This window comes from Mustela lutreola, chromosome 7 (genome assembly GCF_030435805.1).
Source record: "Mustela lutreola isolate mMusLut2 chromosome 7, mMusLut2.pri, whole genome shotgun sequence".
NCBI lineage: Eukaryota > Metazoa > Chordata > Mammalia > Carnivora > Mustelidae > Mustela > Mustela lutreola.
In genome coordinates, this window is record NC_081296.1 from 124049969 (window position 1) to 124076900 (window position 26932).

A 26932-nucleotide genomic window follows, 5' to 3' on the forward strand; every position below is an offset into this window, starting at 1 on the left:
CCTTGCAGGACTGTGATCTCTGCAAGTTAACTATTTATCGTTTTATGGCAGTCAGGGGTGCCTGAGGAATGCTACACATATGGAGGGGAGCGGGTGAAGGGGGGGGTACAAGGCGCCAGCTTTTGCTTTGTCCTCAGCCAGCCTCCTGCTCCTTCAGCCGCTAAAATAGAAACTTTGTAATTGCAGGGGAAGAGAACCTTTCCCTCCTTTCCTTCTAGGTTCTTTGGCTGGCCTAATAATTAAATTGGCATAACACAAATTAACGGGGGGAAAAACATTTAATTTTATATGTCCAGGAGCCTATAGAAATATGAGACTCAAAGAAGTCACCAAAGTTAGCTTTGTGATAAATTGGTAAGACTGAAGTGTTTGGGTTTATAGCAAATTAGTGAGGAAGTAACAAAGTTTGTTTATATAGCTTTCCGGGCCCTAAATCCTCTATTTCTGGTAATAAAGATGCCTTCTACTCTCCTGGTAAAGGGAGGATACCTTTCAAATGAGAGACTTGTATCCTGCATTCAGGATGGGGGGCAAAGGAGGTCAGTGGCCTTCTTTCTCTGGCTGTTTCTTAAGTAACTTTATTTCAAAAAGAATCAGCATGCTGTAGTGGCATATTGGGGGTGGCGTATTCTTCCTTTCATCCTGTTGACTGTATGCGGGAAGACTTTTGTTTCTCGTAATTTCGGAAAAGACCCCCTCCTGGAGAATTCCTTTGCAGAAAACAACTGTAAAACCTGGATTTAATATAAAAAGCAACTATTTAAGGCACTTGTGAGTGGACAGAAGCAGATAGGCTCTACTGGGGAGTATATATTTGGAGGAGGGAAGGAAGGGAGCTATAAGGAGTAACTTTGTCTTTTCACTGATTTTAGCTTGAGGCTAAGTACAGTCTGTGCTCTGGACTCTGGTGGAAAAACAATAGTTTCTCTGGCCAGGGAGACTAGAAAACTGACACCAGAGAGCCCTGATCACTGAAGATAGTAGAGAAATCCCAGAAGAAGAAGAGCCAGAGGAGGGGGAGTCCTTTGTGAACTCACATCTCTTACTGACCTTGGAGCCATGCATGAGTACAACAGACCAGAACAGCTCAGCTAAAGACAAAAAAATCTGAACTGGCCTGGAGCTGCCGCCTAAGAAGTAGAGTTGACAGTTCAGGCCAACCCAAGATACTTGCCAGCTAAAGAAAAGAAACAACTCTCACTGGAGAAAAAAAATGACAATTTCATAGTCTTCACAAATTAACATTTCTGCAAGCCATAATTACCCTATGTATGGAAAATCCAGAACATGGAACATATCCGAAGAGGAAGATAATCAGCTGAGTCCTGCCCTGAGATGAAGGGGATATTAGGGCAGTAGCAGACAAAAGTTTTAAAGCAGCTGTTATAATATGCTCAGTGAAATAAAAATGTCATGCTCTCGGTGAGTAACAAAACAAGAATAAATAGAAACAGTGGAAAAGAACCAAATGGAAGTTCTAGAATTAGAAGATACAATAGTTGAAATAAAAATTCAGTAGCTGGATTTAACAGCTGAATAGAGGTGTAGAAGGAAAAGTACATGAACTTGAAGATAGAGCAATATAAATTAGTTTGAGAACAGAGAGAAAACATATTGGAGCAAAAAAAATGAACAGTTTCAGGGACCTTTTAGGTTGTATTAAACAATCTAACATGCATGGAAATAGAATCTCAGAGGACAGAGAGAATGGGATAGAAAAAAAATTTTTGAAAAGTTAAAGCAGGGGTGCCTGGGTGGCTCAGTGGGTTAAGCCGCTGCCTTCGCTCAGGTCATGATCTCAGGATCCTGGGATCGAGACCCACATTGGGCTCTCTGCTCAGCGGGCAGCCTGCTTCCCTCTCTCTCTGCCTGCCTCTCTGTCTACTTGTGATCTCTCTCTGTCAAATAAATAAATAAAATCTTAAAAAAAAAAAAAAAAAGAAAAGTTAAAGCAGAAATTCCCCAAATTTGATGAAAAACAAACCGACAGATACAAGGTACCAGTGAATACCAGGCTGACTGAACCCAAAGAAGTCCACATTGGGACATATCATGGCAAAACTTTGGAAAGCCAAAGATAAAGAGCAGATATTGAAAGCAGTAAAAGAAAAATGATAACATTTCAAATAGAGGAGCAATGATCCATTTAATGACTGACTTCACCTCAGAAACCACAGAGGCCAAAAGAGAGTGAAAGAACATGTTTAAAAGTGCTGGAAGGAAAGAAAAAGGCCTGTCTTCCCAGAATTCTTTATCAAAGGGAAGTAGCCTTCAGAAATGAAGAGGATTCCAGAATTAGTTGTGCCAGTGACACAACTGGGAGTAGACTAAAAACCAAGGATGTGTACCCTTTAAAAGGGGAAGTTTTATAGACTGTACCTCAATGAAAAAATTTAAATGAAGGCAAAGACTTTTTCAGATAAAAGAAAACGAGAATTCTGTACTACAGGCAATGTCAAAGGAGGTTCTTCAAGGCTGAGCAAAACTTATATCTGATAAAATTTAGGATCCTTGAAAAGATAAAAAAGATGATCAAAAATGATAAATACCTACAGAAATGGAATAGCCTCTGTCTTTCCTCTTATTTTCTTTATAAATCATATAAGTTGTACAGATACAGCATATTTAGAAGATACTAACTCCATTTAATATGTATCTGTATTCCATGAAGAATGATTGCAAAGTTTCTTTATTTTTAGGGTACAGTATTAATTAGAGAGGACTGTGAGTAATTAAAGATGTATACTATAATCCTTAGGGCAACAACTACTCTAATAATGGAAAGAAGTAGAGCTAAAATCCCAATGTGAAAATTGAAATGAAATCCAAAAAAGCATTTAAATGGTATTTTGTTGTTGTTGTTGTTGTTTTAAGTCAGAAAAGTAGGAACATGGGAACAAACAATGGAAAAGACAAGTTAAGGGGCGGCTGGCTGGCTTGGTTGGAAGAGCATGTGACTCAATCTTCGGGTCATGAGTTCGAGCCCCATGTCAGATGTAGAGATTATTTAAATAAATAAAACTTTAAAAAGAAGAAAAAAGAAAAAAACAAGTTGGAAACAAATAAAATAAAATGGTTGACCCAAATCCAGCCATTTCAACAATTACATTAAATTGTTAATAGATTAAATTCAGTGGGTATACAGTTTGTTTTGCAAAATTAAAAAAGTTCCAGAGATGTTGAACACTCTTATACTCGCTATCTAGATTCTGTAATTAACATTTTATCTATTTGTGTTATCACATATCTAGCCATACCTATATTTATCCATTAATCCATCCTATTTTTTAAATGCATTTCAAAGCAAAATGCATTTCAAAGCAAAATAATTTTGTGATCCAATAAATTTGACACATACAGTATTTCAGTTTGGAAGATTCCCATGCAGATTTTCATCTGTGCAGTTCAGCAGTAAAGCAACCCGATTAACTTTGTTTAAGCCAACCACATCAAGTTTATTTGACTTGAAAGCATGTTTTCCACCCAAATATAACATCTATTAACATCTTATAGGATAAGACCAGAATCAAAGGAATATACTTTGGAAAATACTCCTTCATACGATATCCTAATTTTGTTTATTTAGGACAGAATATGTTTTTAAAGAGTTTATACTTTTTAAGCAAATTTTAGAGCTAGCAGAGATCTTAGAGTTTATTGAGACCAGTGCTTTCATTTCAGAGATGAGAGAACTGAGACACAGAGTAGTTAAATGACTAATGCAGGCTAAACTCATGTGCAGGTGCATAGTGGCAGAAATGGGAGTAGAGGGGTGCCTGGGTGGCTCAGTCGGTTGAGCCTCTCTTGATTGGCTGAGGTCATATCTCAGGGTTGTGAGATCAAGTCCCACATTGGGCTCTGTGCTCAGTGCAGAGTCTGCTGGAGATCCTCCCCCACTGCCTCTCCTTCTGCTTGTGCTCACTCTCTCTCTAAAATAATCAAATAAAATAAATTTTTAAGAAAAAAAAAAAATGAAATGGAAGTAGAATCCAGCTTAGATGCTGGGGATGTATTTAATGGACACTCAATAAATATTTGTTAAATATATGAATATGTTGTCTAAATCTCTCCAGTTTTCTTTGTACTGCATATCTAGTTACATACTGGAATTTGTGCTTATTTTCAGATTATCTTGATCAGTAGTCTCTTAACACCTCATTTTTTATGTTAACTTTAGGTACAAATGATATATAGCTACTAAATTCTTAAAAAGTTTTCCTGTAATATATAACACACAGAAAATCGAACAAAACATAGCTGTATAGTTTAACAAATAGTTATTAAGTGAACCCTGGCTTAACCACCAAAGTCAAGTAATAAAACGTTGCTGGTATTTAAGAAGCCCCTATGGGCCTCCTCTTGTTACTGATTCCCTTAATTATTTATTTTTTCTCTTTCTTTTTTAGCTAATTTAACTGGACATGCCGAGAAGGTGGGGATTGAAAATTTTGAGCTCCTCAAAGTCCTAGGAACCGGAGGTAAGTCTTTAAAAAAATTTTTAAGCTAAAAAAAGTGTTTGTTATCTTACAACAAAGGACTCATATCCTCAATATGCAAGTCAGTTAAAAATTCAAAAGCACAAGAAATCCTATAGGAGAACTATCAAAGAACATGAACAAATGATTCATAGAAGAAATACAAAAGGGAAAATTTGGAAGAATTGGCAAGGATTTAGGAAAACCAATTTCTTTTACCCTGCTGTTGGGAATGTAAATTAGTTCAATCTTTATATAGGACACAATACTAAAATCACTAACATTTATAGAGAGCCTGTGACTTGCCAAGTACTCTGTGAAACACTTTATTCTGATTAACTCATTCTGTCCTCACTCCACTTTATTCATATCCAGTGGTCATCATGTTTAATAATGGAAAACCTAAGACCCTCAGAAGCCTTCACAATATGAGTTTGATTAAATGGAACATGGATCTTTATGTTGTATGATCTATACAGTTGGAATGAGATGATCTGTATTTAACATTGTTGAAAGTTCTCCATACTTTAATAAGTTAAAATAAAAAGCTACAGAAGAGATTGTACAGTATACCATTTCTGTGAAATGAAAAATGGTATGTATCAGTGTCTCCATGTACACTTGACCCTTGAACAATGCAGGGGGTTACGGGCAGCAGTCCCCTGCAGTGCTGGAAATCTGCGGGTAACTTTTGATTCCCCCCAAACTTAACTACTAATAGCGTCCTGTTGACTGGAAGCCTTACCGATAACATAGTCAATTAACACATATTTTGTATGTTGTATGTATTCTATATTGTATTTGTGCAGTATAGAAAGCTAGAAAAAAGAAAATGTTATTAAGAAAATAATAAGAAATAGGAAATATATTTGCAGTCCTGTATTTTTCCAGAAAATTCCAGGTATAAGTGGACCCATGCAGTTCAAACCTGTGTTGTTCCAGGGCCAGCAGTCTAGGTGTTTATGTAAAATCCTGTGGAATATACACCAAAATGGTAACGGTCTCGGCTGTTGGGATTTTTGATGATCTTGGTTTTCCTCTGTGCCTCTTGAGTTTTTGCTGCTGCTGTTCTTGCTGCTCAAGAGGCAAGTCCTCTGGGGGGTATGGCCTGTGTGGCTGCAGCGATCTCCACATTTGGAAGGGCCCCATGTTAGCTAGAGTGCTCTGTGGTCACTGTTGCGAGATTCTAAATGACTCGTGAACAAGGCACCCCGCACTTCGGTTCTGCAGCAGGCCCACTGGTCTCATGGCAGGTCTTGCCAGGAGTGCACCTCCTCTCCTCAGCTCTCCCTCTGGAGTGTGATGCTGTGCAGTTACACCACGGTGAGAACTGGACACTCTTATTTTCCATCCTCCCGGTAGAAGTGAAAAGGAGGATTTTCATTTTTACCCCCCATCCTCAGCAGGCCTGTTGTCTGTTTCCCCAGAAGTAGGGTGAGAGCCTCAGAGGACAGAACATTCTTCTTCCCCAGTAGAGTTTAGCTTCACACCCTCAGGGGCCTGTATTCCTTTCTAGATTTGCAGCCCCTGACAGGAGGGATTGCCGCTGTCCGTGTGAGGGGATCTGCCCATACTTTCTTCAGGGCCAAGCCTTCTAGCAGGAGAAAAATCCTTTCTCTCGGCTTCCAGAATCGGTCCCAGGCCTCCCATATTCATGCACGTGTCATTTGTCTTTAGGTCATCTGGTGTGAGCCTTCATGCCTAGGGCCTTGCCATGCAAGCTCTTCGTCATCTTCCTGAATACCTCAGCTTGTCGTGTGGAGCTGGCTTCTCCAGCTGCCCGCGAACAAGCCCTGTGATTTATTTTCATCAACTAAGTGTCTTATTGTCAGGAAGAGCATCATATAATTGTCAGCTTGGGAGATTTTACTGTGCTTTCCCTCCTTCAGATCATTTGTAAACATGTATTTTTAGAGCAAACTAGCCTTATCCTACCATATCCCTAAGAAATCATGCTTTCAGAATACCAAAATAATGTATTTTGTCCTTATGTTTGCTTCCTCTTTCAAAGGCAGTATCGACTCAAAGGAGAAGAAGGGTTACAATTGTACGGAGACTGGATTTCCTTAGAAATGGTGCTTGTGCTGCTTTGTCAAAGGATTTTTCAGGTCAATTTATGCTGTAGCCGCAGAATTTGTTTTATCTGTGTCGTTTTTATTCTAATAGCCCTATTGCAGTGTAATCACATGTCTTATTGTTCATACATTTAAAGTGTACAAATCAGTGGCTTTTGTATATTTACAGAGTTGTGCAATCATCACCACAACCAATTTTAGAACATTTTCCTTACCTCAAAAACAATCTGTGAAACCTCTATCTATCACCTCCCAAGATTCACCATCCTCCCAGCTCTAAACAACCACTAATCCTACTTTCTGTATCTTTTTATTTGCCTATTGTGGACATTCATTTAATTGAGTCATGTGGTCTTTTGTGTCTGGCTTCTCTCACTTAGCATAATATTTTCTAGCTCAATCCACCGTGTAGCATGGATCACTGCTTCTTTCCTTTTTATGACTAAATAATAGCCCACTGTATGGATAAACCACATCTTGTTTATCTGTTCATCAGTTGCTGGGTTGTTTTTCCCTTTTAGCTATTACGAACAACGCTGCTCTTAGCGTTCATGTATGAGTTTTTGGGAGAACATAAGTTCTAATTTCTCTTGGTTATATATTAGTACTGAATTGCCATTTCAAATGATAATTTGAGGTTTAATTTCTTGAGGAACTATGGATTCTTTTCTAAATGGCCACACCACTTTACATTCCACCAGCAGTGTGTGAGGGTGTCAGTTTCTCTGTATCCTTACCAACATTTGTAGCTGTTCTTTTAGAAGATAAGTTATAAAAATCAGACTAAGATCATGTTTTATTCCAGATATCATCAAAACCAAAGAGCTTTTATTTAATATTATCAGGTAACTTCTCTGAAGCAAAATAGATGTGGAATCTATAAATCTTCTCAAGCCACTATTAAAATGTGATATTAATTAATTTTTATCACTGAATTTTATAGCATGTAACAAAAGCCACAAAACGAATTCTGTTCCTTGATCTGTCAATTTTATATTTGGCAGTATATTCCAAATACATAAGTAGAAATAGAAAGGCAGTGTATGTTCTCTTTCTGATAAGATGACAGCTTGCATCTCCTGGAAAATCCCCCTCATTTTTAAACCCCTAAAGTGCTGGATAAAATGCCTCTAAAGAAAGTCTACTCAATGGTATAGGTCAGCTGGTAAGAATAAGGAAAATCCTTAGAATTCAGAAAGAAAGTGGGAGTAGAAATCTAGAGACTACATAAGCCCCTTGAAGGCAGAGGTTATTCTAGAAAATTCTACCAATGAATTGTGAGCTAGTTCTTTGGAGTTCCCATTTTCATGCTTGGTCTGAGAGATATCATCTATGACTCCTGAGAGGTAGAGAAGGCAAAAGACTAAATAAGAAAATCCACCCCGCAAAGGGAGCTGCAGAGAAAATTCTTCTGCCTCAGCATTGGTTATGGGTGAAGAGAATAAAAAAATAAACAAAAGCCTTCCCTGAGCATTCAGAACATAAGGCAGGCATTGTGAAGGTTTGCAGCTTGAATTTGTACACATTTGTATGATCCCAAAGAACAAAAAATAGGTAAGAATTTAGTTTACATACTAAGTTGGTAGTATTCCCAAGTGCCTAGGAAAAGCAAATATAAATCCTCTTTGGAAGAATGAACTTTTTGCCTAGACCATAAAGAAGTTTTGTAGACATGATCTTAATTGCCAATGATCACAAGCATCCAAGAAGCAAGTCACCGTGAGTGAAAGAAATAGAAACAACACATAGCAAAATTAGACTTGCAGAGACTGTTGGAATTATTAAGCATGAAGTATGATATATATGTATATCTCATTTTTAAAATTAAACAGAACTTTGATGCTAATATTAAGGAAAAAAGACTTGCTACAAAATGACCAGACAGATTTGAAAGACAACCAATAGTACTTCTAAAAGTGAAAAGTAACTCAAATTATAAACTCAGTTTCTAGATGGTTTACTAGCAGATGAGATGTAGCTAAAGAGAATTAGCAAATTGAGAGATGGATTTAAGGAAAATATGCAGAGTATGAAATGGAGAAAAATGAGGTGGCATTTATAAAAGGGAGATGAAGATGTAGCAGTCAGAGAGAAGATACAAATTTCTAATAAGAATCCAAGAAGGAGCTAATGGGGAGGAGTAGTAACTGAGAGTTTACTAAGATTGACTGAAAATATGAATTCACAGATTGAAGGAACAGAACAATTTCTAAGCAGACAAATGTATGGAAAGTCTTAAATGAATCTATCATAGAGAAGGGGATGAGCACCGGAGACAGAGAGATTTCCTAAAAGCAGCTGGAACAAAAAGACTTATTTATATATATTTATGAAGGAAGAGCAGTGATCAGACAAACAGACACCTTTTCAGCAGCAACCACAAAAGCCTTGGAAGAGAAAAAGAGTATTTGCAGAATGCCTGGAGAAAACAGTTGTCGATTTAGAATTCTATACCCAGCCAAACTATTTTTCAGAAGTGAGGGCAAAACAGACATCTTCAGACATACAAAAGCTGAATGTGTTTTCCACCAACACATCCTCACAAGGATTTCTAATAGATCTCATGTAGGAAGAAAAAAAGTAATCTCAGGAGAGTTTCTGAGATGCAAAAAGGTTTGGTGGGTAAAGAAAATCTAAACAACCATAGTTGTAATGTTGAAATCATGGTGTTAAAAAAAAAAAAAAAGAACTGAATCTTTGGGCAAAAATTGCATACAGTTTGGGGGCTGATAGAAAATAGTGTTCTGAGGTGTACTACTCCACAAACTTTAACATGCTCACAAATCTTGATGTGTGTAAATTTCCAAACCAATTGAAGAAAGAATAGAAAACCTTAATATCCTATAAGTGTTAAAGAAATGAGTAAATAAAAATCTTCCTGCCAGGACACACTTGATTCAGTTTTAAGAATGAGTTCTGCCAAATATTCAAGACATAGATCATTCTAATCTTCCACAAACTCTTTTAGAGAATAGAAAAAGTGGGATTCTTCTTCCAGTTCATTGTGTGAGGCTAGTATAACTTTGATTCTAAAAACCACTAAGAGAATATGAGGAAGGAAAATTAGACACCAGTTTCGAACATGTGAGATTTTTTAATATCAAATTTATAAAATCAAACTTGGTATATATTTTCTTTCAACACAATTAATACTTTATCCCGTTATCTAGCTCAGCTTTTTGAGTGGTGTGATCACAGGTCCTTAAGACAATTCTGCAAAGGTAAGGAAAGACATTGTCAGTAATGTTTTACCTTGGCATTTTCATCTCATGCCTTTTCACTGTCGTGTTTTTGGTCTGTTGTTAGCTGTGGATACTGCTTTTCCTTTTTGTCAGCTGATAATGTGCTTGCTGTTATGAGAACATGAAATAACTAAGATGTCAGTGTAGGTATTTCTTAAAATCACATTTTTGATGACTAAATGGAGTAGGTGGAAACTTTTCTTATGAATATAATAAAATCTCAATTTTTATTCAAAAATTTCACCACTAATCCTTCAGTTTTATTACCTTTTTAAGATAATTTTTTCCAGCACCACCTAGAATAATAGAAAAGCCTCATCAGATGTCTTTATGTGTCATGCCAGGTTTTCTTTGGAAGTGAAACTGAAAATTCTTCTGATGAATTAATTTTTATGTATTTTGAACTATATAAAATGCTATTCATCCAATATCTTGAAGACTTTATGAAAGATTACAATATCAAAGATTTGCTTTTGATCTCATACTTATATGCGTGTAATATTCATTTTAAAATCTCTCTTTGGGGGCACTTTGGTGTCTCAGTTGGACTCTCAATTTCAGCTCAGGTCATGATCTCAGGGTCATGGGATTGAGCCCTGTGTTGGCTCCGCGCTCCGTGGGGGTCTGCTGTATTCTTCTCCCTCTGCTCCTCCCCATAATTGCATGCACGCTCACTGTCTCCTCTCTCTCCCTCTCTCTCTCTCTCTCAACTAAATAAAATCTTTTTAAAAAGTAAAAATAAAAATCTTTTTTATTCAGACTGTTGAATTATTTTTCTTTTCAGCTATCTTATTTCTGTTGGTCTGTCACTGACCAGTTTCCTCAGATAGAAACTTGGAAGTAATTTTTAATTTTTTTCTCTTTTGATTTCTTGTTTCTCACATAATTTTTCCTTCACATTGACCCTTGGATTGACCTTTTCTGTTCCTAGTGCCATCACTCATTACCTTGTACATGGATTATTGTTAGGGTCTCCCTAGCTGTTCTGCCTTTCTGCAAGTTCTCTCTTCCATTTTGTGCATTATATATATATTCTGTTGTAAATGGTAATCATCCTCATTAAAATTAAACATATTGTGCTATTATCCTATTTCAGAACTTATAGTGCCTTTTTTTTTTTTTTTTTTTTTTGCAGTTAATTAATTCAAATCAGGCTTAGCTCTGTTTTCTCCTGGGTTTTTTTGGTCCATTTTCCCTGATATTCCACATACTTTCTAGTCTGGTTAATTTCCTTTTACTCCCCTACAGTTATGCATCCTTTCCCATATTCTGCTACTCTGCCTTATCTTTTTCCCATAATCCTAGTGCTCCCCTTCTCTTCTGCCTATCTAAATCCTGCTCATATTGATTCATTATCTGAACTGCAGCACTCACAATCCTTTGTAGAGAACATAGCACTGAGTGGTTCTCTGAATTTTCCTCCATGTCTGCTGTTTTTCTTTTAGATTATAAGCTCTTGGGATCATCCCTATGTATTTTTCCACCTCTGTTGCCCTGCCTCATCTCCATAGCTCATAACAGTATGAAGCATTTTAGTTGAACAAGTATATAATTCATGTTCTTATCTCTAGCATTATTCTTGAGATTGATACTTCCAAGTCAAGGAAATGGCTTTGATTCATCTTTTAGAATTATATTTGCCCCTTGAATAATGTGGGGTATAGGGGTGCACATAGTTGAAAACCCATGTATATATAATTTTGATGGCCCAGAAACTTAACTACTAATACCCTCTTGTATTGGAAGCCTTACTGATAATGTAAATGGTCAATTAACACGTTTTGTGTGTTATATTATGCACTGTGTATTTAACAAGAAAGTAAGCTAGAGAAAATGTTATGAAAATCATATGGAAGAGAAAATATATTTATAGTACTGTACTGTATTTTTAAAAAATTCATTTATAAGTGGACACTTGTAGTTCAAATCCATGTTCAAAGGTCAGCTGTATTTTGTTTCATGATGAAATTTTGGATTGTTTATGAGAATACTGATTCTGTTTTTATTGCTCTCCTTTTCTGCTGCTTTATATTTAACCATTTGCTTTCTCTGAGACATGTGTCCAGGTATAGGTGAAGAAAGTCTTTAAGTGTACCCATTGTGTGGATTAGTATTTCTGATGCTTAGTGGAGCGTGATGGTCTTAGCTAAAAGATTTTAGTATTCTCTTTGAATTTTCTTTGTTCGTCATACATGATCCTGAACTTTGGAGATTTTTTGCCATTATGCCAAAAAGAATTTTTTTTGCCATATAACCAACCATAAATGGTGCACCTGAGTTGATTTCCTCTTCCAGTTTTGGTGCATTCATAATCGTGAAGTGCCTGGGTAGCCAGAATGCCATATACAATTCAGGTTTGAATCTTGAGGTTACCATTACCTACATGAGTTCCTTGGGTAAATCACCTGAATTCCTGAGAGCCTAAGTCCCTGTTGACATAAGTCAATAATACTGACCTCACAGTGTTGTTACAGGATTAGTAGAAGAATGGGTGTGAATTGCCACTTGCTAGATGACCATCAGTTGTGGTTATTTATTGAATAGGAAACGCCACTGTAAATCTGTACCCTAAATGAGAAAAACAAAATTATTTAGGACTTCTTCGTAGGGATAACTAGATTTTTCACATAGTCGTTCACTCTGTTAGCATATCTGGGAGTAATTTCAACTGAAGTTACCTTTTTTATTTTTGAGAGAGAGGGAGAATGCATGTGTGCATGAACGGGGTGGAGGTCAGGGGGAGGGGCAGAGGAAAAGGGGAGAGGATCTTAAGCAGGCTCCATGCCCAGCATGGAGACTGATGCAGGCCTCAGTCTCAGGACCTTGAGATCATGACCTGAGCTGAAATCAAGAGTTGGTCGCTTAACTGACTGAGCCACCTAGGTGCTCTTCACACCCTTTTTTTTTTTTTTTTCTGTACTTTAGGTTGACATTCTTATGCTATAATATACAGAAAATGAGTAATAAAACATTTAGATCGCCTGACCTATAGTAAATGCTGTATAAACTTCAGCTGTTTATGTAACTGAAAGGGAAAGAAACCCAGCTTCTAAAAGAGCTAATATAACGCATTACCAAGGCCTCAGCTTAGCTTGATACGTAAGTGACTGTTATTTCTGAACAAATATTTTATGATAAAGCCTAAAATATGTCCAGCAAGAGGGAAATACAACCACCACAGATCTCCCAGATTTCAGCTGACTGTTCCTGGTCTGTTCTGCACACTACAGCTGGAGTGGTCTGTCCTAAGTATAAAATTAGACCTGTCACTTCTCTATTTAAAACTTTCAGTTCAGTCCCATTGCATTTGGGATTCATTCATTCACATGTATTTATCAAGAGGCAAATACTGTTTTGAGTGCTGGGGGTAGAGTAGGGAGCATTACCAAAAAAATATATATATACACACACACACATACATATATATATACACACACATATATATATCACATACAAACTTTCAAATTGAATAATAAGGATCTGGTCTTCATTTAATATAGAATTATTCCTGGGCTTATGAAACCATGGAATGAGTAGCAGAATGTAGGAAATCACAGTGCCTTGCCACCAAGAATATCTGATGAGCAGCAACCATTTATGCCTGTCTCAGTCCCTGGTACCCTTATAAGAAGGTCACTTTTTCCTTGCTGTGTGGATTTTTTTTTTTTTTTTGACATCTAATCAATAGCAGATCTTTCAAGCTGTCCCATGGAAAGACTTATTTATCCAGTAGAGAGACTTTCCTTTTGGTTACTTACCTCAATCTTAAGTGCTCTTATTGAAATGGTGACTCTTCTCATTGTCCCATTGTTTCATTGTCCCAGACTCTCTGAAAGTCATCCCTGATGGGACAGCCTTTTCTATTTTTTATTTTTAATTTTTACTGCAGGGTTTTTAGAAACACATTAAATTTATTAAATGAATCATTTCTATTTCTCTTGGGTAATTTGCCACTAGAGGGTGCTAGAAATTGCACTAGGCAACTCACTGGTGAAATGATAAGAGGGGGATGTTTGGTTCAAATCTTGTAGAAGACTGTTTATGAAGTACGATGACTCAGTCATCATTTGTCACTTTATCTCTTAAGTGTTTGGAAAGTATCCCTATTAAAATAGTACTTTTCAAAGCATGTATTCATTAAATTATCAAAATTGTTATTCAAACAAGTTTGTATCTGTGTCTGTATATACCCTCTCTGCCTTATGCTTCCATATAAACCTACAGTATTTATGGAAATCGTAGAGGTTAAATGTTTTAGTGTTTTATACCTTAATCATAAAACGATTCCATATATTGGTTGACATTGTCTCCCTAGTGTAAATACAATTGTCAAATCAAATACAATTTGATTTATTACTGATACTATCCTAAGTTATGTTTGCTAGATGAGCCCAGGTCAGGGACTTAATTAAGTACATGTGATTTGTTGCAAGATGCTCTCAGGAGAGAGTGAGGAAAGGAGAAGTAGCAGGGGAAGAACCTAAACAGCATGTGGTCTAAGCTGGGGTCTAGATTCAGGCCGAGTCCCTGGAAAGTTTTGGAGCCAAAGTGAGGAGGCAAGCCATTGTAGCTATGGTAGTCATTGATTGTAGGCTGCTTTGGTGGGGGCAGGGTGTAGAAAGGTGTAATGTAACCTCCTAGGTGAGATTGTGACTTCTGTCTACCTTTGGCCTTTCTTCAGAGGCAGAGGGAGGCAATTGTGGGCTATTAGCAGCTGGGGTATGGGTACCCCAGCCTGCAAAAGTGTGATCTGGTAGACCACCATTCACGTCTACTACAGATGATCATTCGCACTGGCCACTAAGCTATAACTGTGTAGCTAGGCAAATGGCTTCTTTGTTGAGGTATAAAAAGAATGATTTATGAATGTGCTTAGTTGTTATTATTTATTGTTTTTGTGTATTTTCCTTTTAGTGAAATTCTCTGGTAATACCATCCTTGGGTAATCATTTCCAAGTCTAGACCTCACAGTTGGACATGGTTTCCTTTGTAGCTTTTTCTTCCCTGTTGGACCAGAATCTTTGGTTTTCAAGTCATTTGGCACCAGGAGTAAGAAATGACCTGTGGTTTAAATGGGTCATCCTTATGGAGATAGTCAGGAGTTTATGGAGATAGTCAGGAGTTGGCCATAGCCAGTTACATATATGCAGTTATGAGTTGGTTTAATCCATGTAGTGTTTTAGTGCTTTCTCTGAAACTTACAAAGTTTTGATCTAGAAGATTATTGTACAGTTAGTCTTTAATTACTCAAACTGATGCAGTATGCATAAATGGTACCTATAGGTAGTTAATCCTGTTACTATTTTACTTTCAACCTTTGTACATACTAAGTCTTTCTTCAACGCTGCCACCATCCCTGAGAAAATGTGCTGATTTCTGTTCCTGACTTAGCTCTACTACTGTTTCTGACCATTGAAGGAATTAAGCAAATGGGTCAAATGGCCCTCGTTAATTTAAAAACTGTAATTGGATTAAACCTAGAATCCTGGCACTTTTATTATGTCTCATCTAGATCCTCTTTATTATGCATCTTCTAGAAGATACAAATGTTTATGCCCCAAACAAATGGCCTACCTTGGTGCTTTTTATGAAAATTACTACTTATGATTTCATATGTTTTTACTGTGTCTCTTTTGTTTACTTTTAATATGTAGTTATTTAATCATGTTTTAGATTCATAGCTTTTCTTTACATGCTAGAAGAATAATCTATTTTAGTAAGTCTGTCTTCATTAATTTTAGAAATTTTGGGTGTTTCTGATTTTACAAATGAAAACAGTGGCCAATTCTAAAAAATAGTTAGGTTAAATGGCTCAAACTCTCCTTTTTTTCTTTTAAAATTATATTGAAATACTTCGTTTTATAGGTATGTATTTTTCAAATATTTGGAATTGAGTGTATAATTAACATTATCTGTTATATAAGGGAATTTTTAGGAAATAATGCTTACTTGATAAATTTATAAAATCAAGTGCATTTTATTTTACATTGTTTTGAAATTTACCTACTTTCAAAAAGAGACTTGAGGGCATTTTCAAAGATAGATTAAAAAGAGGGAGCCTAGGGGCGCCTGGGTGGTTCAGTGGGTTAAAGCCTCTGCCTTTGGCTCAGGTCAGGATCCCAGGGTCCTGGGATGGAGCCCTGCATTGGGCTCTCTGCTCAGCAGGGAGCCTGCTTCCTCCTCTCTCTCTCTGCCTGCCTCTCTGCTTCCTTGTGATCTCTGCCTGTCAAATACATAAATAAAATCTTAATAAAAAAAAAAAGAGAGAGAGAGCCTAAAAAAAAAAAAGATTGATCAAAAGCCAGATAAAAGGGAAGCGAAGTAGATTGATGTCTGGGATGAGACAGGCATAACTGAGTCTTATATTTACTTCTGAGATAACTAAGAGGCCGATATGAAGGGAAAACTCTGTATCTTGCATAATTTTCTTTTTCTCTCTTTTTTTCCTTTTTTAAAGATTTTATTTATTTGAGAAAGAAAGAGAGAACAGGAACAGAGGGAGGGGCAGAGGAGAGGGAGAAGCGGACTCCCTGCTGAGCAAGGAGCATGACACAGGGCTTGATCCTAGGACCCCGAGATCATGACCTGTGCCAAAGGCAGATGCTAAACTGACTGAGTCACCCAGGTGCCCCATAATTTTCTATTTAAAGAAAAGGCATATAAATTCAGCTAGAACGTGGCTTTCAAGCTCTTCTGATTATTACCCATAGGGATAAAATAGGCACATTTTGTATTACAGCTCAGTATGTGTATTTATGTTATGCATATAGACATACAGACATATGAACACACACACACACATACACACACTTTTCCACTAATACTTACATGGTATTTGTTATCTGCCAGAATGCTCATATTAATTTATTTAATTCCACACCTTATAATGTAGGAACTATTACTATCCCTAGTGAAGAAATTGAGATACTGTTATCCTTATTATTATTATTTTAGAGAGAAAAAGAGAGAGCACAGGTGGGGGTGGAGGGAGCAGAGAGAGAGGGAGAGAGAATCTCAGACTCCCTACAGAGCACAGAGCCCAGTGCGGGGCTTAATCTCACAGTCATGACCTGAGTGGAAACCAGGGGGTCAGATGCCCAACTGACTGAGTCACCCAAGTTCTTATCTTAACTGTTCTACCCGGGGTAAACAGTTTTACTTAAGGTAAAGAGTTATCTTAACTGTTTTACTCAAGGTCATATAGTTAATAAATAATACATCTAGGGCTCAAACTCAGGCAGTCCAGCCCAGAGTCTGCAGGTTAACCATTGCTCTGTACTACCCTCTTTTCCCCTCCTATGTGCTCAGATTTGTTTACATTCATATATACATACCCAGGATCATGCATATATAAAGAGAAAACAGAGGTTCCATGAAATACTATATATTGTATATTTGGCTCTCTTTTTAGTTATTTAAACTGCTTTTTGAACCCACTAAATTGATACCATCATCCACTCATGGGTCATAGCCCACTGTTTGGAAAAAACCTGTTCAGAGAGGCTTGTGACAAGTGCTGAAGTTATCAAATGGTTCTTATATCGTGACCATTAAATCATATCATGAGAAAAGTGTCTTTGACAAAAGAGGTGGCGGTATTATTGAAAACACATAATTGTATTCTTGGTCTCTTTAGAAAGTGATACAAGTAAGTTTAAAGTACTTTACTGATAGAACCAAGCTGCTGCTATGGTCCAAGTGAGGTGCTTCCTGTTGCTCTGTCCACACAGGGAGGTTTTGGACAATTACTGTGATGGACAAAAATGTTTCTTTTACTCTTCTTTCTTTCTTTCTTTTAGAGCGGGGAGGGGGAGAGGGGGAGAGAGAGGGAATCTCAAACAGGCTCCACAGACAGCACATGAGCCCAAGGCAGGGCTTGATCTCACGACCCTGAGTTCATGACCTGAGCCAAAACCAAGATTTGGATGTTCAATGAGTCACCAAGGAGCCCCAATAATGTTTCTTTTTGATTCTAAGGTCTGATTAATCTGATGTTTCAGGTGAATCTTTAGAAGTACCAGATTATGGTTAGTCGGTGTTACTGTTGCACTGTGAATGTATGTTTTTGTGGATGACCATGCTGCAGTAAAACACTGCGGGGAGGCTGCTTCCCTGGGGTTGGTGATGGCGGGTGTCCAGGGGTTCATACCTACCCCTGTAGCATTACTGTGTACCCTCGGCTCGCCTGTTGACTCGGGTACCATTTTCCAAGAGCAGAACAGGTGAAACTCAGAATTCCATGACTGTCTTTCTTGCTTGGCTCCATTTCTGACGTCGTCATCTTGGGATGAATGAAGTTCCGCAGGGGAAGAAGGAGGGAAGGCAGGTGGCCTGTCAGTCCCCAAGACATAGCATACATGGGAAGACAGAAATGTTTCCCCAAGTTAAATTATATATGAGAAAGGGATGGGGCTAGGCATTGTAATTCGTTCTTCTGTGTTGTAGCAGATTACAAAACAGGGGCCATATATGGATGTCATTGTGTTAGGACATTTTTCTGCTCTAGAACGGTGGCATCTAAGTTTCCTGAGTTCACTTTCACCAGGGAATGTTGCCAGGAATCATGTTTAATCCCCAAATTAAAAGGGATTACTTCATGAAGCTCATTGTTCCTTCCTCAGAGGAACAGAGTTGGCTGGGTATAGCTTTGCACCGCAGATTCGCATTACAGGTTTCTTTTGTAAAGGACTCAGCTTCAACTTTCCATCAAAATTATCACTTGAGAGGAAGGTATTTGGCTGTATACTAGAGAGCTCTTTGTTTGGTCCAAACCATTCACTCTTGTTTGTCCATTTTTCTTTTTCACGCGCTCAGCATTGAGTTTCCCTGATGGGGAAACTCAGTTTCAGTTACTTGCTAATAATGCAAAGTGAGTAAAATTAGACAGTGTAGGGTTTAGTGGAATTTACAGTCAGTGGAAGTCAGACAAGGAAGCAATCATACGAATAAATGAAAAGTTGTGTTTCTGATCATCCCTGTGACAAAGAATGCATGGTGTCATGAGAACATAGAATTAGAGGAATTGTGCTAGTCTAGGAAGTCGAAAAAGGTTGGCTGTCTGAAGGAGTCAGCTAAATGAGGTGGGGAGAAGGTGGGAAGTCTGATCCTTTCATTATATTAAGGCTTCTCCCTATCTTAAGGACAGTTGGAAATCAACTGAGCTGAGCCAGAAGGGCTATATTTCTCTCAACAGTTTAGATGGCAGGGCAAAAGTGTTTACCAGGTTGAGGATAGAAGTAAGCGGGGAGGCGTAGTTAGTGTGCCTGATGGCCAGGTCCCTCTTGAACAAGATGGCAGGAATCTGGAAGGAGGAGAAAGGGATGGGGTCCAACAGTGATGAACATGATCCTCTCTCATCTGACGTGATTGGTACTTGTGGTTAATCAACAAAGGTTGGTAAAGGTGGAAAATCACTTTGAAACGATACATATAAATACTCTGAACATATTATTTTCACTTAAAAAGGATATATACGCATTCACTTATCAGTCTTTGTTGGCACAGGACCTTTGAGAAGAAGTTCTTAAACAATAGTTTATTTTCTATAAACTACCCTTGTAGTGCATCACCTAAAATTAAGATTCAGATTCTTTAAAGTGGAGTGAGAACCAGACGCATTTGAAGTACTCTGAGTACAAAATCTTTCTAGATTTCCACAATTTTCCCCCAAGCCTTTTATAGTGTTCCGCCCACACCTAGCTTTTCAGCAGCTCTTTTTTTTTAAGTGTCTTGCTTTTATGTAGTTCTTCCGAAGTATTCAACCTCATTTTTCTTTTTTCTTTCACATTTGCATTTTAGTGGTTTATGTAATATATAGTTAAATTACATAATAACAGTAACATCTACAACAGGAATCAATGGGTAAGGCCACGAGTATCCGTGAATGGTAGGAAGCAGACGGCTGAGCTGCACAGAGACAGAAGTGCACAGGGAACCAGCCAACTCCAGGCTTTCAGTGTGCAGCAGTGTGTTGGACAGAGGGAAGGAGAGGTCTCATGTCTAAGAGGAAGTCACTAAGAATTTCTATCATATATATTCTTTTAAAGGCTGCAGTTCAAGTACAGTAGCTCCTGCTACAAGTTTGGTATGAACCCAAAGTGTGACGTGGCTGATAAGCAGTGTGTAAAATGCACACAGTTGTAAATAGCATTAAGAACAGTTTGAGTGGGGCGCCTGGGTGACTGAGTGGGTTAAAGCCTCTGCCTTCAGCTCAGGTGAGGATTCCAGGGTCCTGGGATCCAGCCCCACATCAGACTCTCTGCTCAGCGGGGAGCCTGCTTCCTCTTCTTTCTCTGCGTGCCTCTCTGCCTACTTGTGATCTCTGTCTGTCAAATAAATAAGTAAAATCTTTAAAAATAAAAAAACAAAACAGTTTGAGTGACATGAAACAGTGATCTCACAGTGGCTGAGTCATTTGGACCCCAGTGAGAGCAGCATGTCCTAGGTGAGCACTATAATGAAGCAAATAAACTAGAGGCTTGCTAGAAAAAACGGTCCTTAACCTCTTCCTCTAGAATAGTGCATGTACACGTATGTAAATGTTACATGAATTTGATCTTAGGGCTTTCTGAAGTGATTGCTGTTATAGTCTGTAAAAATATTTTTTACCAGATTGTGAGCTCATTATCATTTTAATGCAAAGATGAAATGCTACTTCTTAAAACTTTTTAATGAATTCAGATTTTACAAATAAAGTGAAAAGATCAGTTTAATTATGTTCAAAATAAACTTCAAAAAGTAGTTGAAATTGTGAGGTGGCTTTTGAGATGGTGGCGTGAATGTCATCTTGTTTTAAAACTGTCAATCAGTTTTAACTTTTCTTTATTACGACAACAATTGCTGAAAACCTGATTCATAATGGTAATTGTGGCGAGAGGAATGGGATTCCTACATTGGAAAAGCAAACCGAACCTACTCCACGGAGCTAGACGTTTCCCCACGATTCTTGGTTTTAGTTCCTTTCACATTACTTGCTTTATCCTCAATCCGTTGAGGTCATCGCCAACAAGGTTTTCCAACATTGTGCTGTCTGTGTCGGCCACGATAGAATTCTAAATCCACATTTCAGTTTGAACAGAAGTAACTTTCCTAAGATAGCTGCCGTTTTCCTCTGAGCCATAGCACTCTTTCTCCAGCTTTGGAGAAGTTTACCTACGTGTCTTGATCCAGTTCTCCTCTCCCCAAAATGGCTGCATGGCTAAACAAGCACACAGGTCTTCAGCGGAACCCAAAATGATGTCTCTAGGGCCTAGAATTGAAGGATTTATTTCATTCCTATGATCACAGGTATCTATCAAGCTAAGTCAGGAATTAAGCCTTCTTGTCATGGATTCTTAGAATTGACTTTCCCTCAGTCTCAAAGTAAGGAGAACTTCTACCTCTCCATCAAGCCCTGTAAGACTGGTCTTCTGGAAAACCATGAACTCCATGCCCTCTTTTGCTCATATTTCTTAGCAGAGTATCCTGAGAAGGCCCTGGTGGTGATGTATTCAATAAGATTCACGGCAGTACATGGGACTTCTGTGAGGATTGCTGATGAAGCATTTGAAGTCCTTGCATGTGGATGTGGACATTAAAGTCACGCAAAAGCAGGAAGCTCGGTCTCTTAAGTAGAAAAGCCAGATGTGTTGCCAGACATCCATTTAGGGGCTCCATCTGAGCAGGAAGTACTGTTGTTTATTTTTTATGGCCAAAAGAGTTTTCACCATTGGTAGCCTCTCCAGTCTGCAAAAGATGCTTTCAAAATTGGAATTCTTTAACGATGTCAGCACACACAGAACGAACGAAAGCCAGGAGTTGGCTGTACTAGAAGGCAAGCAGTCATTCATCTGGTTACAAACAGAAAGGATATAATATTGCTGTCAAATTCCAGTTCTAGTGGCCCCTCTTAAAATACTGGAAAACACGTGGGTGGTTCTGGAGTGGATGGTGCTATTCAGTAGAAGGACTGCTTTACTCCCTCCCTCTATACTAATCTGGAAACCAGCCTACCCAGGGAGGTGTCTCCTATAGTGACTGTGTTTTCGTCCCCCCTGCAGTGTGATAAGCAGCCTTATGGGGGCTTCAAAAACAAGGCCATTTGGATGCAACTGTGTTTTAGGTAGGCAGCCTACTCCTAAGATCCTGTTTGTCTGAAATATTTGTTATTTGGAATGTTATAAGGCACTTCTCGAATTTTGTTGACAAAAGCATCTTTGGCACTTACTATGTGATAAAAGTACTTACTGTAGCTTTAGTTAATCATGGCAATTATAAGTAAAAACAGAAGATTTGTAAGCTTTACCACATTTTTTTGCCTGAAATTTTTTGATAGATGAGAAAGTAATTGTATTGGCAGGCTATATGCAGACTTTAGTGTATGTTATTGGCAAGCTTCTGGATATTATCACATGGCAAAAAAGATGACTGTTTATTATTTGACAGATAGTATATAATGTAACAATAGGATGGTTTTATGTTATTTGACATATCCATTATCCTATGTTATCTTATATTTATGTGGAGAGCATAATAGGACATATTTTTAAAGTAACAGGAAAGAAATCAAAGAAAAAATGTTTTTAACTTACAGAACACATCAGTGGAACCTCCTAGTGGTGAGAAGTCTCAAAATCATTTACTTTAAGATTAGTTTAAGGAATAAGGACGTTTTGATAGGTGAGATGGCATGATGGTGGTTTTAAATATTTAAAAAATTATAGAAGAAGGGTAATATTCTTTTCTGTAAGTCCAAAGAGTGTAGAAGGACCAACAGATAAATATTACAAAAGGCTTGTTTCCACTCAATATAGGGAACATTTTCTAACATTTCCATCTCCCCTCTCCATCAATGAAATTGGTCATTTTGCAAGATTTCCTCCTCTTAGAAGTTAATAGCGCTGTGTCCATTCTGCCACTAAAACACCTAACCTCTGTTGTCACTTCTGTTTAATGTCTGACTCCTTCTTTGGTTGCATGTGAGGTCATTCACTGAAGGGAGGCAGATGGAACATAGTTCAGAGTGTGGGCGTGGGGCTGATTGGGCAAGTATGTTCTTCTCTGCTTTATGTTCTTTCTCACTCCTCCGTGCGATGGAGGTAGTCCTCCTCACCTCCTTACAGGGATGCTATAAGAAAGGAGTGAGTTAATGTACTTCTGAAGCACCTGACAAGTACTCAGATGTCAGGTGCCAACATCCTGCATTGGTCAACACTTACGCTGGAAGACTAGCTACATATAAGCCGAATAGCCATCTTCCATCAATGATGGAAGATTTTCTTTGTTGGAGAAGATATATGGGTAACATAATTTCTAAGGAGCATTCTGGAGATGGGAATCTCAGAGAACAGGAATTCAGGGCAGATGCCGTGTGTATGTAGGGAACACAAAAGCCCTATACTTATAGAGGACTTCACTTTCTACCGAGTTTATATAATGGCTGACTGTGGAAGATACAGCACATTTTATTAGAGTATTTTCCAGCTTCGTTTCGGTGCTTCTGAATAGATTAGCTTTTTTTTCATTTTTATACTTCAGTTTAATTTGTCAGGTTCTGAAAGTTGTCATTTTCTTTTTTTTGGTTCATTTTCACCTCACTAAAATCTCAGTCTATAATTATTTTATTTATAGTGAGATAAGACACAAATCTTTTGTGAACTTTCTCTGTATTCCAGAATGTGCTAGGTATGTTTATGGTAGTGATTTTACTGAAACCCAGAGCTTCGGACTTATAGTATTTGTAAAGAATCATTTTTTAAAATTCATTTTCCGTAGAAAGTGCGGTTCCCTGAGCTTCAATCAGTTCTGCCACTTCTTGCTCAAGTCTTCCTTACATTCCTTGAACCCATTTCCTCATCTGTGAAATGGAATTACTCAAAGTACCACCATCATTGGCCGTTCTGAGGATTAAGTGAACCAATATGTGGAATGTGTTTAGCACAGAGCCTGGCATAGACAAGTTCCTTAGGAAATGTTGGCTTCCCTCTTCCTCAGGAGTATCACAGCCTTTCTCTGATCCTTACGTCTGTGTATATCATCTGTTGGTACTCACTTACTTCCTGAAGGACAGACCTGAATAACACAGAGCTTCCTTAAAGCTCTGTCCCACTAGTGAGTGGATCCGAACAGAACTGTGTGCTAGCCACTGTGAAGGTGTGGGCAGAGTGCAGGGAAGCAATGGTCTGGGTTGGAACTCGGACTGGCTCCAGAATGGTCTGACAAAGTGTTGAACTTCAGAAGTGGGACAGGGCTTACCCATCCCAGAAGGTGTTTAGGGAAGAGAATTTATACGCTATAGAGATGAATTAGGGACCTACCCCTGCCCTCTCACAGTGGTGGTCCTGCCCTTCTGCCTCCCTCCTCCTTGTTCCCCTTCCAGCCCTCTCCCCTTTTCTCTAGGGAAATAGATGCGTCTCAGGCAGAGCAAGTGCTCTGCCTGAGATGGACCCTGCACCTTCCAGTTCCCCCAGTTGGGGGAGTGGCGCTGCACACAGGATTTGCCCAGCTGAGCACTTAGGGAAAACTTGGGGAGGCTGACCCACTGAGCCACAACTTACTGCCCAGTGATGTAAAGGGGCTTCTGTCAGCATTGCTGACATTTTAGGGCATTTTAATATATTTTTTTTAAGTCTGAAGATCTTTTTTGTTTGAAAGTGTCAGCTTATGTTCCTTTAGATTTTTCTGTAAGTATAGAGGGATACTTGAGGTGTTTGATTTAAATGTATGAGATTCTTATTAAGAACTGTTTTCATTTGTTTACATCAACAGCAACACCTGGAGATTTTATCGGATGTCTAAAGTGTCCTAATTGTTCCAGAATTGGTTTGTGGTTAATTGACCATAATAGCGGCTAGTTTCCTACAGCTAAAAATATTGAAAGAATACCAGTAAAATATAACTTTGTCAGCAGTGGCTAGATATGTAACTACCAAGCTTTGGACCCAGAAATATACTTGGCATACAATTGAAGAAATGTATACAAGAACTGTTTTTTGAAGATTTGATTTATTTATTTGAGAGAGAGAGAGAAAGAGAACACAAGAGAGAGAGGAAGTGCCCAAGCAGAGTTGGGGGACACAGAGCGAGAAGCAGACTCCTTGCTGAGCAGGGAGCCCGATATGGAGCCCCATCCCAGGACCCTGGGATCATGACCTGAACTGAGAAGGCAGCCACTTAACTGACTCAGCCACTGACTCAGCTACCCAGGCGCCCCTATGAAGGAACTATTTGAAAGAGCAGTCAAGATACTTTTTCATTCAAATAATGTTTGTTACGCATTGTAACTTTCAACTTCCAGGAAATAACTGTTGTGTATGGTATTTTAGTTGTTTTTATTTTTTCTTCTCATTTTCAGCTTATGGAAAAGTATTTCTGGTTCGTAAAATCAGCGGTCACGATGCTGGCAAGCTGTACGCCATGAAAGTCTTGAAGAAGGCCACAATAGTGCAAAAGGCCAAAACCACAGAGCACACAAGGACCGAGCGGCAAGTCCTGGAGCACATCAGGCAATCACCGTTCTTGGTGACCCTGCACTACGCTTTCCAGACAGAAACCAAACTTCATCTCATTTTAGGTAAGTGTCCATCGTCGGTAGACTTCTGATGAGAACGCTTTCTCTTGGGTCTTAAGTTGCAACGAACGGAAAGGGCAGCATACTGTGGACTTAGAAGAAATGAAATGTTTTGACCTTCAATTCTTCTCTTTGTGGTGGCAATTCCTGGCATATCCTGAATTGCTCTGGATTTGGGACCTCCCAACCTGAAGGAATTTATATTCTTCTATTCCACATTCCTTTCTTAATCTCAAGAAATACTTGGATCATTGGGCATGTCTGCTTCCCTGGGCCCTGGGCTTCCGCTTACATGTGAGGAGCTGAATGGGGAAGCGGGCCACGGTTTCTGCTTCCGGAGTTCTCAGGAACGTCCAGGTTTGGGCAGACAAAGGGATATTTATGGAAATCAGTAAGTGGGAAAAATAAAAAAGAAAGTCTTCTATTCTTGGAGATCCTTTGCTTTTCTGGTGATAAACGTGCACATAAAAGAGATGCCCACTAGCCAGTCAACGGATCACTCCCATTTCTACCCACAGGCCCTTCCTGAATCCTTTCCTTGCCAAATAGCGTTGGACCATCATATATGAACTTCGAAAATGTTCTCTGCTACATGTTGCCAGATTGCTTTGCAGAAGAATTACACCATTTTCTGTTCCTACTAGTAGTAGATGGTGGTCCTGCTAATATCTCACTGTGTCATCATTTGTTACAATTTTCATCCCATTCTTGTGATAATTTGCATTTACATGTTATGATCTCCTAGTTATGGAACTGTTCTGAGAATTAGATGAGCTAGAATTTCACATAGTTCTCTGTAAGCATTAGCTATTTCATGAGTGCCTATAGTATGCCAGCACCATGCTAAGTATTACCCATGGTGATCACTAACCCTCATGATAGTACTGCTAGAGTCCCCCCATTAGTGATGCTGAACATTCGAGAAGCTGTATTTCCTGAAGTTACAGATCTTGGGTAAACTTGAGAACGAAGGTTGGGACGTAGGTCTGACTCATTTCAAAGTCTGCCCAGTAGTGCTGCCTCTATTCTTTGATAACTGATCATGCAAACAGGTTCTTAAATATACTGGGCAATTTTGTTGAATGCACTTTGGAAATTATACTTTTGTAAATGATGCCTAAATTTGCATTCACTTTTTGAGTCATGAGGTTACACTGCAGGCTCAGTTTGCAATGCTAGGCCTCAGCTAAGAATCCTAAATCTCTTACGTAGAGAGGCCAGATCCTCCCCTGCTCTGCCACAGTCCCCATTAATGTCATCATCTGTCTGATGTTCCTACACGTCAGTATCATTTGGCTCCTCTTTCTGCCTCCTGTGCATGTCTGCTTAGCTATGTTATTTACCTGTTCTTAAATATGTATTCCTGGATCTTTTTACCTGGTTGCCAGGGGACAGAGCATTTTAATACAATGGTTTCACTATTAGAGCAGCAGAACTCTTACCCCAAGGGAAAACACAAACATTCAAATGGAAAACAAACAGAAATAAATACCACTACCTAAATCTAAGCTCAAGGGCACCAAGCCCGACCAGTTTATTTCTATCCCTGCCCTATAAGAATTTCCAGGGAGGCTTTAGGAAGTCCAGGAAGAT

The 26932-nt window shown here is 38.5% G+C and overlaps 1 protein-coding gene across 2 annotated transcripts in view; it reads left to right on the forward strand.

Moving 5' to 3' along the window:
- Window positions 1-26932, forward strand: part of RPS6KA5 (ribosomal protein S6 kinase A5) — a 171917-nt gene that overhangs the window by 45222 nt on the left and 99763 nt on the right. The window contains exons 2-3 of one of the 2 annotated variants that reach the window (XM_059182504.1): window positions 4407-4478; window positions 25124-25342. In XM_059182504.1, coding sequence (XP_059038487.1) covers window positions 4407-4478; window positions 25124-25342 — 291 coding nt within the window. Of the gene's footprint in view, window positions 1-4406; window positions 4479-25123; window positions 25343-26932 lie in introns of those variants that run through there. The other variant, XM_059182506.1, reaches the window with a different exon arrangement.